The sequence below is a fragment of the Erpetoichthys calabaricus genome, chromosome 1, assembly GCF_900747795.2.
Source record: "Erpetoichthys calabaricus chromosome 1, fErpCal1.3, whole genome shotgun sequence".
NCBI lineage: Eukaryota > Metazoa > Chordata > Cladistia > Polypteriformes > Polypteridae > Erpetoichthys > Erpetoichthys calabaricus.
The window spans coordinates 99,047,329-99,068,370 of NC_041394.2; the positions used below are offsets into that span (position 1 = coordinate 99,047,329).

The 21,042-nt window shown below is 36.5% G+C and overlaps 1 protein-coding gene across 2 annotated transcripts in view; it reads right to left on the minus strand.

The window, feature by feature from the left end:
• Positions 1 to 21,042, minus strand: part of LOC114653683 (sodium/calcium exchanger 1-like) — a 581,045-nt gene that overhangs the window by 72,456 nt on the left and 487,547 nt on the right. Inside the window, exon 5 of one of the 2 annotated variants that reach the window (XM_051932578.1) lies at positions 1,912 to 2,009. In XM_051932578.1, the coding sequence (XP_051788538.1) occupies positions 1,912 to 2,009 (98 nt within the window). Of the gene's footprint in view, positions 1 to 1,881; positions 2,010 to 21,042 lie in introns of both variants that reach the window. The other variant, XM_028804143.2, reaches the window with a different exon arrangement.

A 21,042-nucleotide genomic window follows, 5' to 3' on the forward strand; every position in this document is an offset into this window, starting at 1 on the left:
AGAGTATGCTGATGTGGGCGCTAAAGTGTTACAAGGAAGGGGGCAAATGGATGTGCAGTAAGCATAATGTACAAATGCCTAGGTACTCTGTCGTTTAAAAGATTATCCTAAGGAAATGCCAATCATATGCTGATAAACACCATTTGTCAAAGGTGAGCCACTGTGGGTCAATATCTCTTCTGGGTGTCTTGATTTCAGAAAGAGAGTTTTTCAAAGAGAAGGATCACAAGCCAAGCAGTAATCCTGCTCTCTCGTGCTTGAGTTGACATCCCTCTTGAGGGTCAAGAGACGCCTTACGCCTGGACAAACTGGTGAGGAAGGCAGGCTCTATTGTAGGCAGGGAGCTGGACAGTTTGACATCTGTAGCGAAGCGACGGGCGCTCAGCAGGCTCCTATCAATTATGGAGAATCCACTGCATCCACTGAACAGTATCATCTCCAGATGGAGGAGCAGCTTCAGCGATAGACTGCTGTCACTGTCCTGCTCCACTGACAGACTGAGGAGATTGTTCCTCCCCCACACTATGCGACTCTTCAATTCCGCCCGGGGGGGTAAACGTTAACATTATACAAATATATTGTCTGTCTGTATACCTGCATTGTTATCACTCTTTAATTTAATATTGTCTTTATCAGTATGCTGCTGCTGGAGTATGTGAATTTCCCCTTGGGATTAATAAAGTATCTATCTATCTATCTATCTATCTATCTATCTATCTATCTATCTATCTATCTATCTATCTATCTATCTATCTATCTATCTATCTATCTATCTATCTATCTATCTATCTAAGATTTCTTGACTGGCTTAGGGTTCACAGCACATGTTCTACAGAATTTCTACATATCCGGCTGGCATTCTGGTATAGTATTTCCTTCTCAGACAATGCCTATGACAGTATTTTAAAATGACCCCTTTTAGCCATGTTTTTTGACTTTGTATTGCCCAATGGCAGAACATTAAAGTCTTCATTTTGTACAGCTGTTTCATTGCTCTTGTTTGCTGCTAGGTCATCACATAAGAATGCGAATCATCTTGCCTGCTAATTACCCAATAAAGCTACAGCACTTAACCTTCATTTGTGCTGTGATTCTACCTAGTTAGCTAACAAGTGCATCTACCATACAGCAAAGGAGCTCTTGTGTTGTTTGGCTGTGAGCTGGCTATGACAAGGTTTGCACAGCAACAAACTTACAAGAAATTCTGTCAGCCATTTCTGCTTGAATGGACAGTTAAGGACCTGCATTCCCATGGAACCCTGCTTAATTAATTTCAGTGCAGGACGTAATTTTAGCATTGCAGGTGACTGAGCAACAAGATATAAGACTAAAAAAAATTCTTACTCTTTTTTTTTCTCCAATTCAATTCAATCCAAGGCATTGCTTGTAAGAAACAGCTCACTGTTCTTGTACAGTATATGTATGTTAAAAGAGCAGTCAACCAGGATGCAGGAACACTCTTATATAGATTAGGAAGACGTTACAAGTTGATGGAGGCAGTTTATGCTCCAGGAAGGAAATTTGGTTAGCATGGCTATTTTACAGATACCAAAATATCATACAAAAACTCAACAAAACATAACCATGTAGAAAGTAGTAACATATAGTAGTGACATCTGATATAAAGCCAGACCCTACTTACAGTAAATACATACTGTATACCTTAGATGTATTGGGGAATATTGTGTCATTTTTTTCTCATTTTCTGATTTCCTCAGTCCAGTATTCTTATTATTAGATGCATTTTAAAGTACTGCCTTTAGCATTAAACACACCGTTATACATTTAGGGATCATTTTTACATTAAACTAGTACTTGGCACAGGATGGAAGCAATGTTGTTCTGCCATTTGGGGCACCACTAAGTCATAAGCAGTCTTACCTTAAATTCATAGGACTCTTCAATGACAACCTCCATTCGGGTGTGCTCCCCAAGACTCGGACAGCCCATTTTTGCAACCTGCTCATTCTCCCCCTCTGTAGTTACTGGCTTATTCTCATTAGAATCACCTGGTGGATTAAAAATAACAAAGAAATAACACTTCTAGAAGTTTTGGAAATGCACAAGTTGTTTCTTTTGCTTTTCTTTTGTACTATAATTATTTTCCATCAAGAAAATCTTATTATTATAATTTACACAGCTATATGCCCAAACCTGCTATTTAATGACTCCCACTAATGGGAATTAAAGCACAGGTCTGTTTGAAATTACTCACAATGCCACACCAATACAGCCTTTTCTGTTGGCTATGCTATCAGCACTTATAAAGTCACATTTTCAAAACTGTTTTGACATGGTAAGTTACTTTAATAAAGGCATAAATGGTATCTAGAATAGGCTTTTGAAACCTTGAAGAGCTGAAAAGGCTTAGCCCGTGAACCACTGTGGATTTATAATGTTATTCAACAAGCTGTACATTTCTTTCAGACTTGACTGCTCTGGCTTGATATGTAAAACTTAGCATCAATAAATCTTTAGCCTATAAAAACAGTGAGGCAAGGAGAAGCACGATAGATAGATAGATAGATAGATAGATAGATAGATAGATAGATAGATAGATAGATAGATAGATAGATAGATAGATAGATAGATAGATAGATAGATAGATAGTGTTAAGAAAAAAACTAAAACTCTAACTGAAAAGAGGCCAACTGCCAAGTAAATTAAAAAGAATACATAAATAAGACCCAAGTCTCAGCAAGTTGTATTTTCTAAAATCTATTATATTAAAAAAAGCATCATGATTATATACTTCTACTTTTTTTTCCACTAGCACCAGGTACCTTACATAATCAGATGTGCTTTCCAAATAAAAGCAAGGAAGGCGTTACTTAATATTAACTAAATTCAATTTGATCATTATTTAGATATTTGTATGCTAGGAGATTGCATCCCAGGTGCTCCCTGCATGGAGTTTGCATGTCCTTACCATGTCCAATTACTTTGTGAATTTCTTCAGGATGCTCCGGTTTCCTCCAACAGTTCAAAGATGTGCAAGTTAGGTGAATTGCCATTGGTAAATTGGACTGATGCGTGTGTGTGTTGACCCTGTCATGGAATGGCACCATGCCGAAGTCTTGCTCCTCCCAGATGGTTGCTGGGAGATGTTCTGACTGCCCCATGACCCTGCCTTGGATAAGTATGTAAAGAAAATGGATACATGGATGCCCATATACTGCAGTTTTGTTTTGGCTGATTTTTTAAATTCTTGCTTGAGTTTTGTTTTTTCACAAATGTTCAAAACATTAATTCCTTTGATAGCTGTCTAGCACCAGTGATGATAAAATTCCAACCAAATAATGCCATAAATAATTCACAGAAAATAAAGATCTATCAACATATTGACATAGTATGAGCACCAAAGGACATTAAAAATATCTCAACATCAAACACTCAAAACTGAAAAGAAAAAGCGCAAGTAAATATCCATTCATTTCCAACAATTAGCATAATGCTAAATTCAATTGTATAAACATAATTGATGTGATTCACAATAATGATAATGACTACTCCAAAAAAACAAGATGTACAAGATCAAAAAACCTTTAAACTGCATCACAAAAAATCAACCAGTGGGTAACTCAAAAGGATCTTCAAGCTCTAGTACTGAACCTGGGTGTGTTTCCCTAAAACGATCATTTTTAGTGAATAATGATAGATATAATCAATAACGTAGGTAAAGAATGAATGAGTTTTATGAGCATCTCCAAAAGCCCTTCATTATTCAACATTTAATGAACAAGTTTAAAGTACTTCTTTGTTGGGCTCCTTCCCAGCGTCAATGTCAATAAAGCAGACTGTTGATACAAGGAACATTGATCCCACGTATTTCAGTTGTCAAATATATATTATATTGTCACACCAAACATGTGCATGTAAATGTAAAAAATTCAATCAAAACATGCAAAAAAGCACAAAATAAAGAAATTTAAATTTCTTCTAATTAGTAAAATTATTTTAACCTATTACTCAAAAATCTATAAATGGGCTCAAAACTTGACTTGCCTTCATTGAAAAAAGAACAATGACAAGCAGCAACTGGAAAAAAAAATAAAGAAGTGTTGTTTTATAAGATTCAGGGAAGCCCCCGAAGACTTGCACAGGCACTGGAATTATATCTTCTATATACCCAAAGTGTGCTCTGCAACAGTATACATGCTTTGGTGTGTGGTGTTACACCTCTTCTCACCCATCAACAAAAGGATACCCACTGTTTACCAGTATCTACCCACCAGCAATCCCTTGACATCTGACACACTTTAGAGTTGGACCAGATATAAGTACCATGTATATTCCCTGGCCGCTTGGCCTCAATGTCTGTGAAAAAAAGCCCTGATGTGCTTGGTTGCAGAACATCTAGATATTTAGCACTGAGAACCCCTTTTGGCAGGTGTAGATAGGGTAGGCTGGGAGTATAAATAGGGAGGGATGAACAATCCATCCAATGCACGTACAATGCTCAGTATGCCAACAATGGCATGAAAACAAGGCATTGTAATGTTATTATTGTTTACTTATTTGACTGACACCTTTATCCAAGATGACTTACAACATTTGAGATACAATTGGCTGTACTTCTTTTGTTTTTCTGATTGGAGCACAAGTAGGTGAAGTGACTTTCTCATGGTCACACAGTGTCAGCAGCGGGATTTGTATTCACCAACTTAAGGGTGTGTTGGGTGAATGGCGCAATAGTAATCAGGTCACTGCATATACAGATTGGGACACAGCAGCTTTACTGAAGCCAAATGCATCAGAGACAGTCTGCAGAAATTCACCAGTGGCATAGAAATAGAGAACTGTCAGAAGCTGGACTGAGGACAATATTCTGGTTTGTTCCTTTTACCAATTTGTTCTGCACCAGATTAAGGAAGGACATTATTTCACCCATGGGTAGCCTGTATTTCTCTATTAGTTGTTGTTTACCAAAGATGGTCCAAAGTGTTCATGTCCACTCCCAAAAAAAAAAGCATTTAGAGCTGCAAAAAAGACATCAATCGTTTGCAACTAGTGCAGAATGCAGCTGCTAGAATCCTTACCAGGAAAAGAAAATCCGAACACATTTCTCCAGTTTTGATGTCACTACACTGGTTACCTGTGTCATTCAGAATTGACTTTAAAATTCTGCTTATGGTTTATAAAGCTTTAAATAATCTCGCCCCGTCTTATATATCGGAATGTCTGACACCTTATATTCCAAATCGCAACCTCAGATCCTCAACTGAGTGTCTCCTTAGAATTCCAAGAGCAAAACTTAAAAGAAGTGGTGAGGCGGCCTTCTGCTGTTATGCACCTAAATCTGGAATAGCCTGCCAGTAGGAATTCGCCAGGCTAATACAGTGGAGCACTTTAAAAAACTACTGAAAACACATTACTTTAACATGGCCTTCTCATAACTTCACTGTAATTTAATCCTGACACTCTGTATATCCAATTCATTATAATAACTATTCATTCAAAATTTGTACTAACCCCTACTCTCTCTTCTGTTTCCTTTTCCGGTGTCCTATTGGTGGTGGCTTGTGCCACCACCATCTACCCAAAGCACCATGATGTTCCAACAATGATGGATGGATTAAAAGCCAGAAGTCTGTATAACCATCAGCATCAAGTGACTCCGTGAGAACCCTAACTACAAAGAGGACTATTTCATTTACGTTAGGTAGAATGCCCAAAGGGGACTGGGCGGTCTCGTGGCCTGGAACCCCTACAGATTTTATTTTTTTCTCCAGCCTTCTGGAGTTTTTTTTTGTTTTTTCTGTCCACCCTGGCCATCGGACCTTACTCCTTTTTATGTTAACTAAGGTTGTCTTATTTTAATTTCTTATTTGTCTTTTATTCTTCTTTTCTTCATTATGTAAAGCACTTTGAGCTACTTTTTGTATGAAAATGTGCTATATAAATAAATGTTGTTGTTGTTGTTGTTGCAAGTTGCTTTCATGGATGGCGCTTTTTATAACGGAATTTCCAGTTGACCGGCACAATGGCATATTAGCTGCCATTATCGTTGCTGACACTAAGGGGCAATTCACCTTTCAACTTTAAAAGATGTGACTAATAACATAGCAAGTTTAATTAGTTAACTTATCATGTGCTCAAACTGTCTAATTCCCCTTTTGCACTTATTGATAGTCTACATTATCCATCCATCCATTAACTTTATAAATATTTTAGTTTATATTTATATTGCAACATCGACTTATTGTTGTTGTTGTTGCTGTTGTTATTGCATTATTCAGTATTTGTATTTGTTATGATCTACTTAGGGTGATCTCTGTCTCTCTGACACAGAACTGCATGCAAATGTTGAAAATAACTAGTGGGTTGACTGACTCTTTATTTCCCAAATGAGATGATGTACTACTTTAGCTACAAAGTTTCTTGGGGAAACACCCATTAATTAATGAACTTAAGCTGTGACGGCAAATTGTGTTATGAAACCTTTGGGAAAGACACCCATGCACCTAGAACACTGCAGGGCAGAATAAAGCTAGTGGCGTCAGGGACAAAGGAAACTGCACATACTCCAAAAAGAAATATTAATCTAGATAAGAAATTGCACTGATCATGTCATGGAAAATTGGACACAAATATTAGAATTTAGAAATTGAGTTTGCTGTAAACATTTTAACAATACTTTAAATTATTGAGATGAGTTTTTACTGCCCTTAATGCACAGATACACGTGGTACACATACAGACAAATTAGACATTAAGATTACAACTGATTGTCATATATACTGTGTTTCATTTACAAAATATTTTTTTATTCTGGGTATGGAGTATTACTGTTTACAAAGACAGAGAGAGAGAGACAGAATGAGAATAATAGGTGTATATTGAATTGCATAATTTAAAACTATTAGTACAATAAAAAATATTTGAACAAGACGATAGGCTGGCTGCTCCTTCACTTGCTCACAGAGTTGCTGTCTGTCACAAAGGTTATTAGTGCTATGTTGGAAGTGGATTCAGATGATAAGAGAAATCCTGACCCTTAGGCATAGGGTTGGCACATTAAATCATGCCGCCTGAGGCAAAGAGAATTTTGGCTGACTATTCCCAAGTTTGCCTGTATATTCTTACTAGGCATAAAATGATGCACTTAATTCACAAATAATATATATTCCTATATACGTATCATGTTCCAGTGCTTTCTGTAACCATCAAACAAAATATATATACGGTATATAATATATTTATTTTGTTTTCTTAAAACAACGTGAAACAATGAAAAAATTATCATTAAAACAATAAAACATAAAATAGGTAACAAAAAATACAAATGTATAACAGGATAATGAATGCAAAGAGAAGCTCGGTTACGAAACTCCTTCTGTACACTTTTCTAAATACCTAAATATTACTTTCAAACAGCCCTGCAAGCTAAAAGGCACCTGTCTTTTCTAACTAAACATGCACAGTGCAAACTTAAAGAGACTTAAATAGTTCTTAAATAGATTTCAGAAATTATCTAAATGACAATCAGAATATGTACAATGTGATATAGATGGGTGTGGAAAAATGAAAAAAATGATAGAATACAGCATAGATAATAAATCAGCAACAACAACAGCAATAATAATAATAATAATCTTCAGATTGGTGCAGCATAGGAGACACAGACGTAAAATGAAATGATCAACTATAACTGTATACTTTGAATGTACTGCTACAGACTGATTTAATTCAATGTATAAGCATCTCTCTAATGTGTTTAAATTAAAACTTACATTAAAACTCCACAAACAACATCCTCTCTTATTCAATGAACCAATGAATATACTCTTCACATTCATTCCTGCTCCTACCATGCTAACAAATTTCTCTATAGCTGGAAAAAACGGATTTCATACACTCTGTGAATGGTGATATTGTGTTATTTGCATACATCAATGAGGATACGGTAAATAGGAATGTTGAGTAGTTTTTTTTAGATAATCATTTTGCTTTGATTCTATTCATTTTTGCCTAAATATAAAATAGCAAATTTGTTATGTGTTTTATGCAATGTCTTGCCTCAAATGAATATTTTTCTCAGAGTCTTGCAAAGAGAGTCACCATTAATTATTCCACTCAAAACATCTTTAAGCACTGGCCACCATGTGGTTGCTCTGCAGTAAGGGATCTGCGGCGGCAATCAGAAGGTTGCTGGTTTGAATCCCGTAAACACCACAAGTGACTGTCCTCCTTTGAGCCCTTGAGCAAGGCCCTTAACATGCAATTGCTTTGTCCTGGGTATGATGTGATGTTAACCTGCATCCAGCCCTGCAAGCAGGTCCTCCAACTGGCAAGGGAAAACTTGGGGGTTAGTGGCAGGATTGGCACTCCAGCCACTGTAAAAACCTCACACTTTTCAAGTGTGGTGCTGAGGTGTCACCCATCGCACGGCTGCACCTGGACCCCAATCTGGGTGGTTTGTCGTGTGGCGGTTGTGGCAACACACTATAATAAGCTCATGCTCCCAACCTCTCTCTCTCATAATGTTATCACCAATTTGCAAATGTCCTGCACTGTAAAGAAGCTGATGCCAGCATGTAGCTGTTATTTGTTTGTTTATTAGGTTGCATCTGTCTGATGAATTCATTTATATTAATTTTGCAGATTCAAGATAGATATTGCTACACAGCCAGATCAGATTTGAATCCCACTTTTAACTACAGAGAGAATATAATCTCAATAGACTGTACAGTATGGATTTTTCAAACAGATTTTTCTATAGTATCATTCCAGTAGAAATGCACCCTCATTGTGGGCACCTATGGCAATATGTAAAAATGAGAAAACTGAAGGCCAAAGCCGTGGACTTACACACAGCTAAAAAACGTGGATGTGAAGATTTGAGTCTTGGATGCAATTTTAAACTATTAAAATTAAAATATTTATCATAGCTTTTATGTAGTATATAAGTAACATACTGGATGTGTATGTTAAGTTTTTTGAATTGTTATTTCATCATTAAAAAAAAAGTTAAATGAAAATGCTGCCCTTGACAAATTTCTGGCTCTGCTCAGACAAATACAAGAGACTTGTTTGACAATGCTGATATGCTGCCTTCATAACTGTTTGTTTCAAGTAACCAAATCAGCATTAAAAGTCAATCTATGCGTTGCTTTACTTTGACATCTGAGTGTTTTGTGGCTGTGACTGGTTTTTTCAGGGAATGTGTGTCCCCTGCAAAATACACCTAGCATACAATATACATATTTCACTTAAGGTTTCAGAAAAAGCCTTTATTTTTTTTATTAAACCTAAGGAGTATAGTAATAAATAGTATTACGAGTCCTCACACAAAATTCCTAATATATGTAATTTTTTCCTGGAAGATTTAATTGCACAGCTTCACACAGGAATGCCAAGTTTGTTGTTCTGCTTATACTCTGTTACCAAGGAAACATGCATAGTGTCTGATAGCACATCTCCCATATGTGTTATCTGCTGGTATGTGGCAGCCTTAATTTTATAATGCCACAATCCCTGATAAGGTTTAATAAAAAATTCTTAAAACTGCTGTTGTTATGCAAGGATTTAGATCAATGTAATCAATGAATTTGAAGGAATGTAACCTTGGTCATGACTTTCTTCATTTAAAAATAAAAAACGAAATACCTGCAAGCCTATATAATGTTTCCTTAAGAAGTCTGAAATGTCCGCTTTGATCATCATTACCCTGTGATGATTAATAATATACATTTGTATCACTGCACAGTGTTTTTCTTTCTAAATATTTAAGATCTGTGCTCTACCTGTCACTAATATATAAATACAGTTTGTAGTTGCCTCCATTTAAGTGCTTTCAAATTGTAAATAGTCTTTGAAGTGATCTTGGCTGGCACACAACCTAGCCCCTGAGCTTCTTTTCAGCTATGCCCGTAAATATTCCCATTTAATTTGAATAAATAGTAGGCATTAAACCTATAAAAGGGAAGATGCTTTATGAAATGGAGTGTTATCTGTTCGCTTTAGAATATGCTCTTTTAGTCCAAGTGATATCTCCTTGCTGTCTGTATGAGATGTTTCCATTTTATTGTCATTCACAAACTACTTTTGTCAAAGAATGCATTTTTTCTATTTATAACATTAGCTGTGAAGTTTTTTTAATCATCCTATTTGAAAAACAAACCTTTATAACAATGCATAGCTCAATAAAACAATTAAAAATAATAGACACAACAAAATGGTTCTAAATCAATGTAAAGAATAACAAAAAAAAGTTGATATTTAGCCCTCACCGCAGAATAAAAGAGAGCAACATGAGTAGACAACCCCATCTTATCTACTTCTTTATATTTGATAAAACAGTTAATAGTTTAATAGTTTGTGATCTCAGTGTGCTTATTTTAAAATTAAATTTTGACTGGGTTGTTTTGAATGCACTGCTTTCCCAATAAGTTATAGAAGGTGGATTGGGATTTTTCCAGCTGAGCAATATAAGTCTACAGGCTAGTAGAGTGATATCTGATATTACCACTAACTTCTCATTACACACATTAATCAGAACTAGTTGTATATTAAACACCACCAATAATGCATTAGGACTGATTTAAAATCAAAAGAAATGCAGAGAGTTGTGCATTTCCCATGTAATACATTCCCAAAACATATGGTCTACTGATACTAGGGATAGATGACAGCACTCACAGGTTAGATTTGGTCTGGACTCATTTGAGACAATTTTAAACAAAATAAATGTGATTGGTGAAAGATTTTAGTTGAATTATGGAATGCTTGACAAATACCGAACAACAATGTATTCTATGAATGGTTGATTCCCATTCCTTTTTTGAGATTATAATTGAAAAATCCCTTTCCCATTGTTCCCTAGATTTATTAACTTCCTTGGTGCTAAACCCAGAGCGTGACTTGGGCTCAGAGTTATATGTTAATATGGTTAAACCTGTTTAATGATCCATTTTACAGTGTAAATCTATCTATCTATCTATCTATCTATCTATCTATCTATCTATCTATCTATCTATCTATCTATCTATCTATCTATCTATCTATCTATCTATCTATCTATCTATCTAAAGCCCAAATAACTCTTGGTATAGTATTTTGCTGCCATCTAGTGGATGAAATAACATTATGCTACAAAAAATCATGAATATTTCTATGCATTTTGTTACTCTACATTAACTCATCAATATTCATGAATTCACCTTCACCCAAAACACAATGACATGTAAATGAGAAGCTGTAAAGCCAGTTTTAGGACAAACTGAAACTGAACTGTTAGTTCAATCATGTGATTGTGTTGACAATGTGAACTGGTCACCAGATGTTGATACAGATAGTGAAAATGATGCATATGGCACTGTATGAGCAAACTGCTGAGCTATTGGTAGTGAATTTGGTTCTAGGAAGTTTATGGTTCAAAGAGCTTCAAAGCAAAAAAGGCCCAATAATCGCAGTTGAGCAAAAGGACAAAAAAAGATAGACATTAGCCCCCTAAGCACTGTTCATAATACAGTAACTGTCAATGTTTATTTCACGGGAAATGTGGAAGTCACTAAGCCTTGTGCTGTGGTAGCCTACAAAAACACAAGGGACGCATTGATCGTGAAGTTCAGTCTGTGACATTCTATCCTGTCATGTGCAAGCACCAGAAAAAAATCTTGTAAGAAAAGTGTGCAAAGAAACAATCTTCTACTATTCTGGGCAATGTTGGGCTATGCATTGGTGACTGTTTCAAAACAAAGAACATGTACTAAATCTGCATCAGTACAGTAGTGGACACTAAACATACCTTTGTATTGTATTCATGATGACGTTTTGGTATTTAAATGTTTCTGTTATGGATAATAACATTTCTGGCTTGTTTTCTGGGGGTAAACATAATGCTAAGGAGGCCACAGAGTTAATTCATTTAGATATTTTTTATATATTGCAGTAATGCTGTATGAATCTTCATTAAAACTACCTAGTATTACCTCAGAAGTGAGTAGAGATTAGTAGTAAAAAAACATCAGAGCATCAGGACTGGTAAAAGGGAATTAAAAATACAAACAGTGAAATAGTGGATGCCCTAAACTTGCATTTTCTGAGGTTTTCACAAGTGAGTAAGCAGATAACCTCCCAGCGGTAAATGGGACTACTAAGGAGGTACTGATTGATTTGGAAATTATAGAGCGAGATGTACTGCTGAGATTAAGTAGGCTGAAATCAAACAAATCTCCAGGACCAGATAAAATTTACCTTCGAGTTCTTAAGGAGGCTGAAGAGTAGATATATAAACCCTTGATGCTTATTTTTAGGAAGTCACTGCACACTGGGGAAATTCCAAAGGACTGGAAAATGGCAATATTATCCTGTTATACGAAAAGGGTGAAGCCTTACTTCAAAATGGGAACCTCAGGAACTTAACTGGTATATTAAAACTATTTCTCCCATGAAGTGTCACAGGATATCATTGCATCTTCCAAAGTGAACTAAAGAACACCAAACATGTGACAAAAAGAACCACAATCAATGTTTTTCATCTGAACCAAGATCATACACAACATCAGCGCACACCACACTGTAAAGCCCAATAAAGGCTTTGCATTGCTAAACTGATTTTATGTCAAGGTAATTTAGAACCCTACTATATGATTAAATGCTAAGGACTATGCGTCCAGTCTCTCTGAGCAATCTGATTAGTCAGTTTGGCTTTGATGATGAGACAAAATAGGAAGTGCAGTAAGAGGAAGAGAAGTAAAGGCGTATAAGCGTATAAGCCTTTACCAAAAGCCAGAGAACATTGCCTTCAAAGACAGCAAATAAAGAAACAGACAGGAGGAGAGAAAGGTGTCTCACAAATAAATAATGAAAGAGTATGAGATGCAGGCTGTATAGGAACACGCTCAAGAGAGGGAGTGCCAGTGCAGAGACATTCACACATATGCAAATACGGAGGAAAAGTCCTGAAGGTTCCTGTAGGGCAAGGGATAACAAATATTTTATTACCTGTCTGCAACAGGTACCAAGGTTAGTAAACAATAAAATTTAACCAGACCTAACAAGGTTGGGAATAACGGTGATTGTTTACCTATCAGCAAAGTAGAAAGCTAACCGCATCAACATTAAAAATGAACCAACACCTTAATCAAGCCTTTTTTTACCTGGTGACTAGGGCTCACTTATTGTTTCAGCTCTTGCTGTTGTTCAGGTAGAAATCCCTAGAGTTGAGAGCCCTGTTCAACAATTAATTATAAATAATGTGTTAGTTTTGAAAAAAATCAGAAAGAGCAGAAAGTGTCAAGGTGGTGAAGAATATCTGAAACCATGAATTGAATAAACATCAATCTTGATAGGTTACTAAGTGTACCAGTGGTGAGGGCAAAGAGTGTATAAATTAGTGCTAAAGGTCCAGACTGTAAATGGCAAGGTTCAGTCTCCAGTCCTAACTCTTGTCACACATGTGCGATTAGGAGGCAGTCAAAAAGCCTAAAGGTGAGTGAAATATCGCAAGATAAGGGGTTATCACGTGGTACTTAGCTGAATCTCTTCACCTCTCAACAGAAAACCCGAAGAAAAATAATTGCCTCTACTTCCGGGTTCCAAAATGGCCGCCATGACGTCATGTCCGGCGACCCGATATGACACCACATCCGGCCATTCTGAATGACATCACTTCCTGCCAACCATTTTCTGTTCCCATAATTCAATTCTGTATATAAACGCCATCTTGTTCCATGAACTTTGTCAAATGCTTGAATACAGTACTTTGATCAATTATTTTGCCATTTTTGTTTTATTTTGTCCATAGGACAATATACGGGGACAGTCCCCAAAACTTTATTTTTGTGGAGTTTCTTTTTTATTTCCACACTCTCTATATGCTGCATACAAAAATCAAAACACTAGTCAGTGATATAAGGGGTGGAAGTAAAAGAATGTGTTGCCACTTTGTTATATAATTTGTTGCTGATAAGTTATGACAAATATTTTCTGAGATTTTTTCTCTTAAGTAAGACAGAAGTTTTGAAGTAAAGTTGATCTTGGCTCTGGAGAGTGGGATGTGCTACTTGTTGATTGGTACATTTCATTATACTCTGTATACAAGACAATGATTACCCTATAAACCTATAATTGCACAAAACAAAATATATAAACAATTTACTATGCCCTGAATTTATAAATTGCCTGAAGCAATATTTACTTTTAAAAATGTTTGTTGTTATTTATCTTCCTCTTTCCTCCTGTCTTACTTTTTTATTCCATATGAATAGGCACAAGGCCTCTGTACTTTATCTTAATAAAACTTACAAGTTTAACCTAGATATTAACTGTCTGTCACACCAATGCCAGGCCAAAAATTCTTGACTTTCTAAAAAACAGCTATCCTCACTAGAGATCCGTGTTAGTTGTACCATTCAAGTGGCTATCATCAGTATCTGCTTATGCCTCCCAAGGTACTTGACATTGAAGGGCACAGTAATCTATAGTGGCAACTTAGTTTATTTTCTCAGATCCAGTGGTTATTGATCCTGCTTCACAGAACACATTGCTTGAATCACCATGTGGAGTTTGCATGTTCAGTCTGTATTTGCTTGAGGCTATACTTGGGTTTTTACTCTGATATGCCAAAGATTTTTGTGCTTGTGTGTTGGATTCTGCATGACTGAAGGTGTGCTTGAGTGTACCCATGGATGTCCTGGTATGTTGTGTATGGTTGGTTTTATCATTGAGGTACAATAAAGTTAAAATGAGCACTGGCTCCCCATGATCCTGAATAGGATAGGGTTTACAAAATGGATGGATGGATGGATAACACTCTTGATTGTATATGCAATTTCTATTGTGGTACTTTATTCACTTTTTTGCTCATTTAACATTTGTAACAAGCTAAGTAGTGTCAGTCAGATGTGTTCTCTCCCTGTTACAGATTCTTTTCTTTTGTGAACCCTAGGCATTCCTAAACTAACCAATGATATATGTCCTGAGGGTGCCCTGCAGACCCTACTGTACTACTGGAAAAATAAACCCTAAAAGACCCTACTGGAAAATAAACAACTTAGAAATGTAAGGTAAAAATAAAAAAACAGATTTTTATCCTACAGGATAACTTAAATCTTCACATTCAGTCATTTTCATAATGGACTATAATTATCTAATAAATATTGCATGTTTCATACAAACCTTGCACTACAACACCACCACTGAAAACTTTAGCTGAGCCATACTTAATGGAAAATCATATTCAAGGAGCAACAAGAGCAACAAGCTCCTGAAATCCACTGACAATTCAGACTGACAGTTATTTCAAATTTCATTTAACAAGCAGCCTCAAAAAGCAAACAAATTGTCAAAATGAAGCTTTTTTTTGTTATGGGGTAGCTGTCACATGTAGAAGAAATGAGAGAGAAGACTAGACACTGTCAAATGCAGGTGCGCTCATCGCCTCACAGATACTGTGATGAACTACCGTTGTATAAAATTTAATCTCAAGAGTAGGTTTCAAAATAGACACATGCATTTATTAGCAGACACTGCAGGTTTTTAAAGCTCATTGTGAACGTTGCAGAAATTCAGTTTTTAATGATTAAAATCTGTTATAGTACAGTGCTGAAACATCTAAATGGTGTAACAGCAATCTCCAGGGACGTGCATTTAGGATGAAACATTCCAAACAACATCATCTAAGGTCTTAGTAGCAGGCAGTGTGAAGTGGAAGTTGAGTTGAAATTCACTAGATAGTAGGTACAAACTTTGTCTCACTGTCCAATTCCAAGAAAGTAACTTAAAAGGATAATGTACAGCTACATAAGGATGTCACTGACTGCAGATCAATCTGGAAAACACTTATTTAGCTTATAGGATGCATATTTTTTTTTTTTTTTTTTTGTTCTTTATTTCACCTTATACAATTTCTTGTATTAGGAATTTGGTAGTTTTCGCATACCCCTTGGGGTCAGAGCGCAGGGTCAGCCATTGTACAGCACCCCTGGAGCAATTACAGGTTAAGGGCCTTGCTCAAGGGCCCAGCAGAGTAGGATCTCTTTTGGCAGTGATGGGGATTCGAACCGGCAACCTTCGGGATACCAGCGCAGATCCTTAGCCTCAGAGCCACCACTCCGCCCATATGCATGTAATGGTGGAGGAACTTAAGTACATGAGATGAGACTTAAAAAAAGACTGACAATGTAACTTAATATGTCCATTAAGAGTTTGGGAAATGAAAAGTTAAGAGGTTTGGAGCAACAATCTAAACAAAAACCTGTAAAGAATAGCTCTTTAGGTGTTTTTTGTCATGTGTTTACACCTCAATGAAACATAATATTAGCTGAACTTCCTTGGCATTACTGCACATGCTGAACATACCTTCACACTATCTTACATTCATATTTACTTGTGAAAGGTGCATTTATAAACTTAGTATGAGTTTATCAGTGTATGCATCTGCTCGTTTTTGCTCACGGTGAGATGCCAATATTTTCTGCAAAGCAGTGCATGCAGTAAGATTGTCTAGCATCAGATGCCTTGGTATGAACTGGATGAAACACTGGCAGAAATCATCTATTAGCTAGTTAAACAATCTCAATTGACTAAATAGATTCCTCATTTTTATGTTCTTATGAGCTATGCTGTTTTCTAATGGTTATGCTTCTGAATTCTGATTGTTTCAGCCTTTGTGAATTTATGAAGTGGTCTAGTAGATCTTTTGTGGTATCTCTTTTGGTATGGCTGACTCCACTTACTTCTAGCATGAACATCCTCTATCTGCTGACCTCTGATTGAAGCAGATGTTTTGGATAATTGACAAAATGGCCGTTGTTGTGTTTTAATGATATTGTCAGTATAGATTTGCTGTATTGTAAAACCTAAACTTAAATATTCCTCTTAATTTCTGTCTTTTCTATTACTGACTTTATAACCTACACATATGATTCTGCCCGTGCCCCTACCCTAAAAGTAGAGGTTGTTCATTGTGCTATGGCTAAATTCTCTTTAAACTGATGGTTACTCAAGACTATTGTCTTCTTAGAAAGTATTTGATGTGCTGTGTCTGGAGAAGGCTGTTTTCAGCGAACCATGTCACTGAAGTGGAAATGGTGCCTTTTCTGCTCTTTCTGCAGCATTTTTGGGCTACATATCAGCAAGAAGAACATTCTTACCTGATAGGCAAATTGTCTTATGGGTGCTGGTACAAGTGCCTGATGGATTCAAGACCTTGCAGCAACTCTTCAATACAACATTGTTGAAAACACTTGAACCAAAGCACATCATATGGTTCTTTTGCAATCTGAGCAGATTTATTTTTTACTCTTCTATAGTAGAGCAACACCTCACCCAGACTATGATCCATCAACCTGTAAAATGTGTCTGCTGGACAGCAGTTATGCCTTAGCCTACTATAAATCTGGGAGCTTAGACGGTGCATTTATTGAAAATTGTGTGTAATCACAATCACATCCAAGGGCAATCCAGGCATGTATATATTTTTTTTAATGCATGCATTTTACATAATTAAAATTAATTTAACTAAAATGACTGTTTGGTAAAAAATTAAAAATAAGACAGAATTCCTGGACAGCAATACGCTATGACTTTGGGGGGCACACTTAAAGTGAGCCAACAAATGCACATTGTGACAAATGCACTCATTTTCAAGTTCATCACTGCCTCTTTTCAAAGAGATTTTTATAAATCATGTTTGACAGAATGTATACAAAACTTCCCAGTGGCATAGCTAGTGGGATGCTTTTTCTGTTTTGGTGGACAAGTTCAAAAAGTTTCACCTGCAAATTAAAATATTATTTGCTTCAAGTGTAGTGTTTGGTGATTACATGCCTGATGATTTTGCAGAGCATGTGGATACTTTTTCTCCAGAGCTGGATGTGTTCAAATCAAGATACTGTACGTCTGGTTTAATGGTCACATACCACAGTTAATATTGACACATACAGTATATGGGTGGCACTACAGAGGGCATAGTAGACTTACTGCTTTTATTTGCATGATTTTGTGTATAGTGTTTCTTTTCATATTATAGGTATTGTTTTGCCACATTTTCTTTTTTATTATTTTGGTCAAGAATAATTCATTGGTAAAATCACATTTCACAAGAGGCTTATACACTCACACGCCACTTTATTAGGTGCACCTGTTTAACTAGTTGTTAACACAAATATCTAATCAGCCAATCACATGGCAGCAACTCAGTCTATTTAGGCATGTATTTAGGCATTGTCAAGCGACCTTCTGAAGTTTAAATCAAGCATCACAATGGGGAAGAAAAGGGATTTATTTAAATTCGAACGTGGCATGGTTGTTGCTGCCAGAAGGGCTGTACTGAGTATTTTAGAAACTGCTGATCTACTGGGATTTTCATGCACAACCATCTCTAGGGTTGACAGGGAATGGTCCAAAAATGGAAAATAACCAATGAGCAGCAGTTCTCTGGGCGAAAATTCCTTGTTGATGCCAGAGGTCTGGGGAGAACGGCTAGACTGGTTCAAGCAGTAACTCAAATAACAACTCATTACAACTAAGGTATGCAGAAGAGCATCTCTGAATGCACAACACGTCAAACCTTGAAGCAAATGGGCTACAACATCAGGAGACCACACTGGGTGCCACTCCTGTCAGCTAAGAACAGGAAATTGGGGCCACAATCCACAAGGGCTCGTAAAAATTGGACAACAGAAGACTGTAAAAACATTGCCTAGTCTGATGAGTATTGATTTCTGCTGAAAAATTCAGATGTTTGGGTCACAATTTGGCGTCAACAACATGAAAGTATAGATCCATCCTGCCTTGTATCAATGGTTCAGATACTGGTGGTGATGTAATGGTGTGGGGGATATTTTCTTGGCACACTTTGGGCCCCTTAGTACCAATTGTGCATCATTTAAATGCCACAGCTTACCTGAGTATAGTTCCTGACCATGTCTAAACCTTTAGATAGATAGATAGATAGATAGATAGATAGATAGATAGATAGATAGATAGATAGATAGATAGATAGATAGATAGATAGATAGATAGATAGATAGATAGATAGATAGATAGATAGATAGATAGATAGATAGATAGATAGATAGATACTTTATTAATCCCAAGGGGAAAATATGACTGACTTTATGACTGCAGTGTAATCATATTCTGATAGCTACTTCCAGCAGGATAACACACCATGTCACAAAGCTCAGATTATTTCAAACTGGTCTATTGAGCATGAGTTGACTATAATCAAACAGCCTCCACACTCACCAGATCTCAATCCAATAGAGAACCTTTGGGATGTGGTGGAATGGGAGATTCACATCATGGATGTGCAGTCAACAAATCTGCAGCAACTGCATCATGCTATCATGTCAATATGGACCAAAATCCCTGAGGAATGTTTCCAGAATCTTGTTGAATCTATGCATGAAAAATTACAGCAGTTCTGAAGGCAAAAGGGGGTCAAACCCAATACTAGCAAGGTGTGCATAATAAAGTCACCGGTGAGTGTATATCATAACTGTAATTATATGTACTGTATATTTAATAGCAACATTATTATCAGTGAGAGTTTACCTTGCCATAAAGGTGAAGAGTTCCACTTTGCTTGTTTTTGAGAGCAAAAAGTACTCATTCACAATCACATAGTAGCATGAAAGAAATTTTCATAAAACTCACCACAAAAGATTGGACAAGTGAATTCACTGATCTAGTATTGAGCTGGAGAAAAATAGAAATTCCAAGTATCAACACAGTGGTGTTACTGACACTTAGTTGACCCCTAATCCCACCACTTCAAACTACTGGGAAGCAGCAGGCTTGCAATCATGCGATCAGAACTTGCTTTTATTACATGGCTGATTCAAGTGACACATTTATCTTTTAGAGCTGCTAGAGGTGGAAAAAGACTTGATTGATTTATGATACAGGCTAGGAATGATATAAAAGTAATATCTGTCATGGTTTTCATGGCAATGGCTGCAGTGTATAAGGCTCCTCACTCAATCTCCTTGATCTACAAGTTAAAAGCGATGTAGAGGCCCACATGATACTCAGCAACCCATTTGAAAGTTGCAGTTCACACTGACACACCTTGCAGTCATTGTAATGTTTTTTTGCTTATTTTTTTGTGATCTGTTTCAATTTTGCATCTTATGATTTTGGCCAGTATATTTCTTAGCTATCCCATGACCTTTCTTTCTTGCTTTTATGGATTGCTTTTCACTATGCCCGCTTCATTTCTGGCTCACCCCGACCTGCACAATTAGTTTGATATGTGCAGTTTATCATGCTTTATGTGACAGCCCTTTAAGCCAGCTTTGCATACATTATAGCTTCAAATTAGCAAGCTAGGAACAGATGGAGTGGTCTATTAAAATTTACAGATGTAAAAAATATTTCAAATATTCAAAAGGAGGAGCAAAATGCATTTAGAATAACCCAGAAATTGATTGACAAATGAGCACCCTCTATGCAATTGAAAAACTTGATCAAGGTAAACAGGGATCTCTAATGACAAAGGGAGACTGAAATTCAATGATTACATTAACAAGAGGATGTTAGATGAGATGAAGATGCTGAGGTGAGGTGAGGTGAGGTGAAGACGCTGTTGTGTGATAACAGCCTGGCAAGAAAACTATTCATTTATATGAAGTCCCATTAATTTTTTAAAAATATTCTCAAACCATCTTAATCCAATTCAGGTTCTCAAGGTTCTTGTATAATCAATCTTGGCAGCATTGTGCAGGAAACAGCTCCAGACAGGGCTCTAGGCCATTACGTGGCCCACTCATGCACACACCCAATTTAGAATTACCAATTGACCTTGGTCTTGGGGATGTGAGAGGGAAACCCATGCAGATGTATCAAGAACATGTAGACTCCATGGAAAAAACATCCCAGGTGCAGGTTTCAAGCTCTGGATGCTAAATCTGTGAGGCAGCAGTGTAACCACTGCACTACTCCTAAAAGAGTCAGTCAGGTTAAAAATAACAAAGATGGACATAAAATGTCAAACTTAGCTAAAATAGTATTCAGATTATCCTAGATTCTGACATATCTTTTTTGAACAACTTGTTCAATAATGACTTTCAGTACATCTACACAGTATAA